At 45.5% G+C, this 11,031-nt stretch overlaps 1 protein-coding gene across 1 annotated transcript in view; it reads right to left on the reverse strand.

Annotated features, from left to right (window-relative positions):
* Window positions 1–8,346, reverse strand: part of ILDR1 (immunoglobulin-like domain containing receptor 1) — a gene marked incomplete at its 5' end in the record, with an annotated part of 10,713 nt that extends 2,367 nt beyond the window's left edge. Inside the window, 5 exons of the mRNA XM_009879957.1 lie at window positions 30–161; window positions 4,510–4,656; window positions 4,807–4,926; window positions 5,655–5,804; window positions 8,154–8,346. Of these exons, the coding sequence (XP_009878259.1) occupies window positions 30–161; window positions 4,510–4,656; window positions 4,807–4,926; window positions 5,655–5,804; window positions 8,154–8,346 (742 nt within the window). The remainder of the gene's footprint in view (window positions 1–29; window positions 162–4,509; window positions 4,657–4,806; window positions 4,927–5,654; window positions 5,805–8,153) is intronic.
* Window positions 8,347–11,031: the final 2,685 nt, after the last annotated feature.

Consider the following 11,031-nt stretch of genomic DNA (forward strand, 5'->3'; position numbering starts at 1 on the left):
TCCCTCTGAAATGACGCCCATGGTCTCACCTTGTTGCAGTAGAGGGTTCAGCTGGTAAGAGGAAAGTTGCGAGTTCCTGTCACCACCTCCGTAGAACATGTTGGGTGCCATCCAAGGTGCAAGTGCCTGAGCCCGCTTCATGAACCGATGCCGTTCCAGTACTGTAAAAGAAGAAGAAAGCTTTCAGCAGCTATCCAGAGAGCACGCCTTGTAGACCACATACCATTTTGCTTGATAGGCTGTAGCCTTTGGATGTGATCAGATATAGGAAATTCACAGGATAAAAAGCTCTTTCCACCCTATTACAAAGGTAAAACAGAGCACAGGAAATTCCAATACAAAGTTGTACAGCTTCAAAAAGATACCTAAAACAGAAGAAAAGGGTTACTCCCTGATATTCAGGGTACAGTTCCAGCATCTGGGCAGAAATGGTACCATGATTAAGTACACAGGACGTAACCAAATGCAAGAGTTCTACCTGCCCTGTCATCATGAGTACAGTTGTGGAAAGGTGGGAAATAATGTTTCATACAGCAAGACATGCCACACTGTTTTCTCTCTCTTAAAACTCTTTCAGCTCATCATTGGTCCTTTCCCTTTTTGGCTTTGATTTACAGCTGAGACCTTTTTTTGCCATATTCATGTGGGCTCTGTCCAGATCATGTTTTCCACGCCATACTCCATCATTTCCTCTCTGTTCCACAAACAGGGCAGAGATGCACTGTCCACCTTCTCCTTTTCCAGTCTTTCAACCACTCTTGTCTCTCTCTGTAATTTACCTCAGCAGGACTGCTAAAATTAAATCCCTTAGGACAGTGTGGTCAAACTGGTGAACAAACTAAATTTCCTATATTCAACAGCAATGTCCAGTGTGCCAAAAGAGCAAACTCAATGGAAATTTCTCTCCCTGTTTTTTGATGACTGCTAACTGCAGATCCCTACTCATGGGGTCAGACTCCAATTCCACTTCACTTTTTTCAGTGCTTCCATCTCACCTCCACTAGACAGATCACCTCACCATCCCCGTCTTCAAAACCATCGCTCATTGCTGCTACATTTTTGGGAATACCTAAAAAAATCTTACAGAAACTTATTCCTTCTACCACATACAATCCAAACTTAAGTTTACAAGGAAATAAATTCTGGAAGCCCCAGACCTTACAAAGCCTGACTCTGCCTGGTTTTTCTGTCATTACTGGGTGAAGCTTTTCTGCAACAGGGCCTTTGCAAAACTTCTCTTACATGGCTTCTCTGGAGTTTCAGAAGTGGCAGGCTTTTACTGCAGCCTCTTCTCTGGTCAGGCATGAACAGAACATTCCTGGGTATACAGTTCAGAAGACAGATAGGAACGTAATTGCCTTTGAGAATTTTACCCCTCTGATAAATCTCGCTGAAGCTGGCTGATGAAATTAAAAGCTATTGGAGGGGAAGAGACAGGGGATAGACAGACAGGTTGACTGCATAAACCTCACTTCTTTAGGATACCAGGCTACAGCTAAGCTCTAATTAATTCTGTCCCCTGAGTTCATCTGGAACAGGCAGCATATAGACTGCATGCTCTTTGGGACTGAGCTCTCCATTGCAGGTAGCACTCCAGTTATTAAACGTGTCCTCCTTTAGCGGTTTCACTGAATTTACACAGAGCACCACTTTCAGCAAAACAGGGACTGACCATGCATCTCAACACATCCTTCGCTTTCCCCACAGTTCATGCAGCTCCACTTCGTTCTCCACTCCAAACTCACTCCCTCTCCCCAGTCTGGCTCCAACCAGAGCGAACTACAAAGCTGGAAACTTCAGGGGTTTTAATCCTAATACTCTGATTTTTCTTCAAAGCTGTGTGGCCTGAGGTAGCAACTTTCAAGCATTTTATGTCAAACTTGCTTTGTTATTTTTTTCCCCCCAAGGGATTTTCCTCCAGTTAACGTTTCAAACTTAGAGAAAGACAGAAAGAGGAAAATGAAAAAGGATAAAAAGAAGAGAAAGGCCTTATGTCTTCTTCTCCTGTTCCTCCAGTTATCACCTTGAGAATGTCCTAGAACCTGCTGAGTGCATGTCCCTGGCTTTTGACCACAGTCTTTGCCTGAGGAGTGAAAGGCCCAGTAGCTGTGGGCGTACCTACTTACGGTTTCCCTCCTTAGGGAATGAAGGCAGTCACTGAGACCAAAGTCATCCTGTCCCTGTAATTCTCTGCTCTCTCCCTACAGATGAACAACTGCAGAATTACCCATGGACTTCCTTCACTACCTTCATCCTCTCTTCCTTCCCCAGATAATTTGCCTTCCAGTTTGAACCCGGGTTCCCCACATGCAAAATGGAAATGAAGTTACTTCTGGTTTTAAAGTGAACATATTTATCTGAGGAAGGTCAGATTCACCCTAAGTCCAAAACTCATACCTGCTATAAAACTTTGGCAGAATGTCATGTTTTTCCCTCCACTTACTCCCTGCTGAGAAAGGTTGTTCTTCACCTTTGACAGACTTTACAGATGCTGGGCCAATTATCCAATTATAAAAAAAACAAAACATTTTTCCAACCTACTCACACCCGGGTGCAAGTACATCCTATTTTGCACCAATTCATTAGTGGAAGAAGTCCACAGTAGAAAAGGAACAAATAAGAACAGAACGAGGTCATATGTATATTTACGCTAGTGGGCTTTTCTCAGAGGTTTCCATGGGGAATGTAATTGGCTTCCTCCTGGGGCATGTTTAAGATTTCTGTATACCAATTCTGAACTACTCAAACAATGCACTTCTTTTATTATTAAGTTCAAAATCATGTTAGTTAATGACTTGACTTAAAACACCCAGAATTACCTTGCCTCAATGGCATCTGTAACTGTTCAGCAGATCTAGGCTACCCTCTAGTGGCCAATAAGTGGGAAGAAATCACCCGTACTGGGCTTCCACTGAGACTAGCAAGACTTAGTTGAGGATTTCTGCCTTCTCTTCAGCTGTGCAGAACCGTTATTCCTCAGGACTGTTTTTTAAGATGCCCCTGTATCTATCTTCTTGGGGTTTTTAAGGCCTCCAGTTCATTTCTTGGAGTGCAGAAAAGCGAGTCAGAGGCAGAATGAAGTGAAGAGAAGGGTGTGTTAGAGGAGGATCCCTTGCAAAGTGGATAAAGAAAGCAGGCAGCTGGGATGGAAATTACAACCACAGATTCCAGCAGTCAGTTAAGGAGGCTGGACTTGTCTGTACCTTCTGCCATGAGCAGGGAGAGGTTTTGGAAAGCCTGCAAGAACCTCTCCTACCTATCCTCAACAGGAGGCAGGAAAGACAAGAGCAGCAGTCTGGAGTGTGTACACTATCATCTCCTACAGCACAGGAAAGCAAAAAAGAACTCACACATATTCTGAATCCCTTTTTTGATGAGAACTAGGAAGTCTGGAGGTGTAAGTCTTTCATCTCCATCACCTCTCTCTCCCTTTAAGGAAACTAATTTTTCTGCCAAATTCCCATAGCCTCCTCAATACCACACATTTGACTTGACAGCTTGTAAAGCTCCCAGAAAGTGTTGTGTTTTGGTTTGGTTTGGTTTGCTTTTAGCAAATGAGAGGGATGCTGTGTTCGCTCTTTGCAAGGGCTAAGCAAATTCAGCTTAAATCTAAAATTCACACTGCTTACTAGCACTCAAGGTATACCAAATAGCTCTTTTGCAGGTAAAGGGAAACCAGAAACACAGCTCCTTGATTATAAACCCCCTCCTTGTAGCATCTGGGAAAGAATCTGGTGATTTCAGTGTTATATAAAAGTATTCGTTGCATTTTGTTCCTGTCAGATTGTGTAAGCTGCAGGGGGGCTATTCCACCTTGTGTTGCTACCAAGTTTCAGTTACAGGAACACAGAGGTTATATGACCTTAGCAGCTAAAATCAAATGCTGGTCTTATTAAGACAACAGGGTCTGGCTGCAGAATCTTTCTTACTGCTAAAAACTATGCACAACAATGTTTCTCTTGACCCTGAAAACCTCAGAATGCATTTGCAGGGTTGACAGACCATCTTTCTCCTTTCTTTCTCACTTCCTTCCCCAAAGAAAAACAAAACCTTTTTCTTGTAGAAGGAGCAGCTCTGAAAATAACATGAAGATAGAAAATTCCAATTTTTACATAATTGCCTCTCAGAGTACTTCAGTAGTACCAAGGCATTTGCCTGCTTTCCTTAGATGCACAGGCATATGAACCACAAGACAGGGAAGAAAAGTCCTAAGCTACTCATACAAGGGAAGTGATCATGTCCTGGATGAGATGAGAGATGTTGGCAGCAAGGTGTGAGTGGGGAGGAACTTCTGAAAGTAGGACACAGAAGAACAAGATGGGCTACATGTATCCTAGCTCCCCTCCTCTAAACTCAAATAAACTGGTCATGGTGGTCACACTGGCCAGATAAATGTCTCGGTCTATATGGACGCTGAACTGCAGGGAGGAAGTGGAGCTCGGCAAGCTCCAAGTCAAGCTTTTGTCTTGACAGAAGCCATGAATGGATGCACATTTGCTTGAACCTCACCTTCCTCATTACAGCAGCACCGGGTTGGGCAGCAGACACATGGGATGTGGCAGCAGCAATACTGTGGGCAGCACTGGCACCAGCATATTCCCATCAGCAGGAGGAGAAGGAGGCCACCAAAAATGATGAGGAGTACTGTGAGCCAGTCTATGGGAAACACGGAAAGAGAAAGAGGATCCTGATGTACCTGGGCATAGTAAGCTACTGAGCGCCTCTCCACTGCTGGAGACATCTTGGGGTGGGGAGAAAGAGAACAGGACGAGATATTTGCCACCCAGAAAAAACACAGGCACTTACGGAGAACGATCAGCTTAACTTCTTTGTCTGCATCACCTGAGGTATCTCCTGGTGCTTCCACAGTGCAGTAGTACACGCCATGGTCCCACCACATGACCTCACTGATGACAAGGTCTGCCCCTGAAGGAGAGAGACTGAGAGGTCAGCAGCCTATTTGGGACTGACAGACACTACTGTCAGGCCCCACTCTAAGAGGGCCCTCTGCCTGCAGGTGACTTATAGTACTGCATCTTCCCTCTTCCCATGCATACCCATCACCTTCAAACAATCCCACTGGAGTCCATTGAGAACTCCTGTAAAACAGCATCAACTGCCAGTCTTGTTTTCCTTTGTGTTGCTGGAAGGCCATGCTATTTAGAAGCGTGACTAGTTCTGTGTGGAGTGAAATAATCAGCATGCTGCTGGGTGATGGATGTTAACAGATACCAACAGCTGCCAACCATACTGGTTTTGGAACACAGGCCACTGTCCCCATTAGGTCAGCCATCCCAATAACTCTTGTGGCTATTGCTGCAGGGCCAGTAGGGAGCATATAATGGACCTGTACAACTATGCAATACTTCCTTGAAGAGTATTTTTTGTTTTCTAGCCTCTGGGCTCCTCAGCATACTTTTGCACTCTTCAGGAAAATGCTCGGGCATCCTCAGCTCAGCCTTAACTTGTAGTGCCTCCAACACTCTCAGGCCAGCTGGGGACAGGGCCTTTCACAACTCTTCTTTCATTGCCACCTCACAGAATACGTAAGCTACACATGACATTAGCCATGTTTATGCTTCTCTTCACTTGGCAGGCCCAGATATCAGATAGTTACTGAGTTTGCTCCCTGCCTGGGAGGTCAAGTCACTTACGGTTCTGAATGGTGATCTTTCGTTGCTGGTAGTCGATACCCAGCACAGGCTCCTTCTGCCCATATTTCTGGATGACAATGCGCACCTTTCGCTGACTGTCATTGCAGTCGTCAGATGGGTCCTGGCCAAGAGCTAAAGCAGCCTGGTATGCTACAAAAACACATCATCAAATAAGGTGCTAAAAGTTATTTCTATCCCCTTGTGAGCAGCAGAGAAACTCTTGAATGCATATGTGCATTTGCTGTGATTTAGTAACACAAAGCATGGCTTCAAACCAGCAAGGAAAAGTTGCTTTGGAGTACTCAAAAGCAAACAGAGGTAGAGCCACAGGAATGGCAGAGATTTTGAGAATGCAGGAGCTGCAGAGGAGATGCCTCCTGCACTCACAAATGAATGAACAACAGTAGAAAGAACCTAATGGTGGTAGGATGGAGGGCAGCTCCCAGTATAAAGATAACCTGAAAGGAAAATCAGTTGTAAAACTCCCAGGAGTACTGGAACTAAAACAAAAGTGTGTTTACCAAACAAAATCTCCAGACATACATGAACCATTGTAGGGATTTCCCTCCTGTATCCCATTAGATGTTGTGGAGCTCATAAAGACAGAAAAGAATCCATCATCTGATTCCAGCTAAGGATTATGTGTAGAGAGACCCAACAGAATTAATAGAGGACTAGAGGCAATTTCTGTGCAATACTCTTATGACACACTCACGATATAAACTATTTTCCAGGTATTTGGGAGCTGACATTTGGGGAGCCAAGTGATAGAGACAGTCAGCATTGTCTGTAAAGGGCTTGCAATGAAGAGAGGACAAAGCTTGTCAAAGGTTCCTCTGTTGCTGTATCTACAATGGATCATGAAGAGCAGATCCAGCTACCTGGGGAAGAGCTGGGAAAGGACTTTTTACTAGGTCACGTAGTGACAGGACAAGGGGGAATGGCTATAAACTGGAAGAGGGCAGGTTTAGATTAAACATTAGGAAGAAGTTTTTCACTTTAAGGGTGGTAAGGCACTGGAACAGGTTGCCCAGAGAGGTTGTTGAGGCCCCATCCCTGGAGGTGCTCAAGGCCAGGCTGGACGTGGCCTTGGGCAACCTGGTCTAGTGGGAGGTGTCCCTGCCCATGGCAGGGGGGTTGGAACTCGATGATCTTCAAGGTCCTTTCCAACCTAAACCATTCTATGATTCTATGAACTAAACAAACACTGTGACCTTCATGCTTTCTGTCCCTGTTGAGGGCTATTAGCTTAAGCCTGGGCTCAAAGCACTCACATTATGCTGGGATCAGCAGAGCCTGGGGAGGGGAGGGGAGGGGAGGGGAGGGGAGAGGAGGGGAGAGGAGAGTTGGAAAGAAACTACAGTGATCATCTAGTCCAACTGCCTGACCGCTTCAGGGCTGACCAAAAGTTAAAGCATGTTATTAAGGGCATTGTCCACATACCTCTTAAACACTGACAGGCTTGGGGCATTGACAACCTCTCTAGGAAGCCTGTTTCAGTGTTTGACCACCTTCTTGGTAAAGAAATGCTTCCTAATGTCTGCTCTAAACCTCCCCTGGCGCAGCCTTGAACCGTTCCCACACGTCCTATCACTGGATACCAGGGAGAAGAGATCAGCACCTCCCTCTGTACTTCCCCTCCTCAAGAAGCTGTAGAAAGCAATGAGGTTGCTCTCTCAGCCTCCTTTTCTCCAAACTGGACAAGCCCAAAGTCCTCAGCCACTCCTCACAGGACATTCCTTCCAGCCCTGTCATAATCTTTGTTGCCCTCCTCTGGATGCATTCAAGGACTTTCACATCCTTCTTAAATTGTGGGGCCCAGAACTGCACGCAGTACTGAAGGTGAGGCCACCACAATGCTAAATACAGTGGAATCTCTTTTGACGGGCTGGTTATATTGTGTTTGATGCACCCCAGGATGCAGTTTGCATACCATCTTAAGAACCATCTTAAACACTCCTGAATTAAGGCTGCACACACAGCTGCACACAGAAATCTGCACACAAAGTGCTGCCACCAGTACTAAGTGTTATTACTTAGAAGTCTGCCCTCCAGAATGCACATGTTTCTTCTAAATGGGATTCTAAAATCAGTAACACCTGGTCACAGGTATCTAGCCCCAACCATAGGGTCTCCCATGGAATCATGAAGTCCACTTGTTGCAGGGCCCTTGCTTTCAAACATGCTGAAGCACAAGACGGGGCTCCCACAACTGACATTTGTCAAACATGGCTGAGCCTCTCTGCCTTCTGAGTTGATGACAAGGAGGACAAATGAGCTGCTTTGGCTGGGATTTCTACAACATCATATCCTAAAGCCTTGACATTGCAAAGGAAATCACAGACATGACCTATTCTTTCTTGGAGTGCAGGGAAATACCACCACCTGACCACGTTTTTGGGCAGGAAGAGGTCAAAAGCCTGTATTCCCCAGTAAGTCTGCCTTTCCCCTCCTTTCCATTTGAAGAGGAATTCTTTGGAGGACAAGCCTGACACTTACAGACTGAGTAGTAGTCAAAGATAGGGTCCTTGCAGAAGGATTTGAAGCGCCAGGTCACCACCACATCCTGCGGCTGTGCTGAGGTGCTGTAGTCACACCTGAGGACAACACTGGCAAATAAGGTGGTATAACGTTCAACATCCTGCACTGACACCAGCACAGAGAGGCAACCTGCAAACAAGAACACAGAAGGCAGTCAACCAGTAGGAACAGACATTGCATCACAACTTTGACTCTGCACCAGACCAACAACCGAAGTACATCTCCCTCAGCCTCATCCAGGACCTGCACCTACAGACCTCACCAGCCCCTCTGCTGAAGCCATCCAGAGTCACAAATCCTGGTTAGAACATGAGCCTCACCTTTCCCTGACAGAAGGCAGCTTGAGCCAGCTGCACTGGCCTGCCTTATGGACTGAATTCTTTTCTCCAAAGCAACGATCAGTAGCCATTACGTAGCACATCATGCAGTGCTTTCCTTTTGCATGGGGAAAACTGTCCCTCCAAGCTGGGGGAGATAATTCATTTGACCCAGAAGCTCACAGGAAGGAACTGGCTTGCTGTCCTATCCAGAAAAGTTCTGCAGCGCCACCATATAAACTCCAAAAGAATTTTATCATGGTCTCACTAAGACAGTCATCAGAATGTTACCTAGCAGTGACCAGGATTAAGACAATACAACTTTTGGGCTGCAGCTTCATAGTTTAACTTGATCTGTTTATCGCTGCTTCAGAGCGGCACACGTCAATTACCCTTTTTTTTCCTTTTTAATGAAGCTATTGTTCTGTATGTTTAGAACTCATCCGTAACAACCTTGACAGCATTTTCTATCCAAGCAGCTGCACCCACTGAGCAAGGTTTTACACAGTTTCGCATAAGCTATACTTTATTTCAGCCACACTCCAGAGACATCTCTATCTTATTTAAACTTCGATAATATGGTAAGTTGTGCTTGTCATTAACAATAGCAAAGTTATCACCAGTTGCCTTCGATAAGGCAATACAAACAGTGTGGAGCAAGCGTGGGATGCCCTGTCTGGAACATACCCTGGAGAACAGGGCAGGGGTTGCAGTGCTGTGCTAGTTGCTTCTTGACCAGGGAGCACAACAGCGGGAAAGGAGGGAAGCAAAGTGGGAGGCTTTGAAGGTACCAACTGAAAGGGTCACCATGAACCAGCACTTGTTTTTTACCGCATATTCTGACCTTCTGTCTCCTCCCTGTTTTCAGGATAAGAGCAAGGGAACAAGGGACTACATAGTAACATCTGGATCACAACTGCACACATCATTCTTTCACTGTCCTCAGGCTGTACCTCCACAGTATGTTCCAGGCAAATACAAGCTCACCCAGTTTCCACCCAGTAGAAAACATGCCGAAGAGGTGTAACACTGCCTTAACAAGTAATTCTGCAGTAGGATATTGTCAATGCAGTACTTGCTCAGTTTCTGGTTTGAAATGGACTCCTGCTCAGCCAACCCAAAGAACAGGCAGCAAACCCATTTGCCTTAAAAATACCACATAAACACAGAAAGGACCAGGGTAAACGCTGAGTCCAAGGCTTTTCTGAAAAGTAAAATATACACACATGTACTTAAACAAAGAAATATCAGCAGCTGTGCAAACCTCTAGCAAAAACAAGAATCTCTAGTTTTTACAATGCTGTAGCAAAGCAATGTCTAGACTGGTGACAGGTAGTTACAGTTGCTCTTATTTAAGAGCATTGTACTTCAACACATCTTGTTTCAGCTTTCATTGTGAAATAGCTGACCCACAGGTTCTTACTGCAGGAAATCACAAGAAACCAACTGAAAATCCAAACTCTCAAGATTGGCAAAACCTTGATCTGTCAATCAAATGAATTCTGACCTCATGGAAACAGAACACATTTTCCACGTGTTTCCTACAGCAGCATCTCGACGGCAAGAATAACATACTCAAAACCACTACATGCTTTTCAGTTACAGAAACCAAAGCTCTTTACGCCTTTCTCATTACCTCTGTTCTGCAAGAGTCAAAAGTTGAAATATAAGTTTCTTATTCTCTAAAAAGGTTAAAAAAACTGCTGTTCCCACCTGAGGACAGTCAAATGTCTCTGCACATCTGATGTTTCATACTGACCTCCTCCAAGAAAACTTTGAAAAGTTATGAAATCAAGGCCGGTTCCTAAACCTGGGCTGCATTAATCCACTGCATGCTGCTATCTTTTTTATCCTGCTTGGAAAGAACAAAGCTGGACACTACCAACCTAGTAAGTTGCTGCTACCCCAGGCCTATGGCTTCACTTTGAAGACACTAACTTTCAGAGGCAGTGAAGCCAAGTTTTAGCTGGAACATCATGCAGGAACATGGCTGTGAAGCAAGACAATCAACATGCATAGCTCTATTTTTTTTTCTTCTTCTTTTACTTGTTCTCTGTGAACAACTGAACTTTGGTGTTTAAAGCTAAATCATCAGCAAAGACCCGGGCATCCAAGAAGCAAAACGATCACTGTATTTCCCACAGGAGGTCAGCAGCTGTCAGGCAACCTGCAAAGCTTGGCAGAGAGGACTCCGCATGCTGAAGGCCGCCTATGGACACGGAGGCGAGCTCCTCTTCTCCATACAAGCCTGTATCTAGCAGATATGGAAGCAGCTACACCAGATCCCCAAAGCGGCTGGGGCTGCTGAGCTAGCAGAGGCGGGCGCTTGTGAGGGAACCTCTCTGTGTCTGTACCCTCTGCTCAGGTCCAAACGAAACTGGCGGCACACGAGCGATACTGGAGCCTGCCAGGAAGCAGGCGGCCACTTCCTCCTGGGAGAGCAGTTAGCCGCACCTTTGGGGTAACGAAACTCCTGTCCGCATGGCTTTCGAGCCGAGCTCGGGAGAGCCCCGCTCTTC

The sequence above is a fragment of the Charadrius vociferus genome, unplaced genomic scaffold (assembly GCF_000708025.1).
Source record: "Charadrius vociferus isolate BGI_N301 unplaced genomic scaffold, ASM70802v2 scaffold162, whole genome shotgun sequence".
NCBI lineage: Eukaryota > Metazoa > Chordata > Aves > Charadriiformes > Charadriidae > Charadrius > Charadrius vociferus.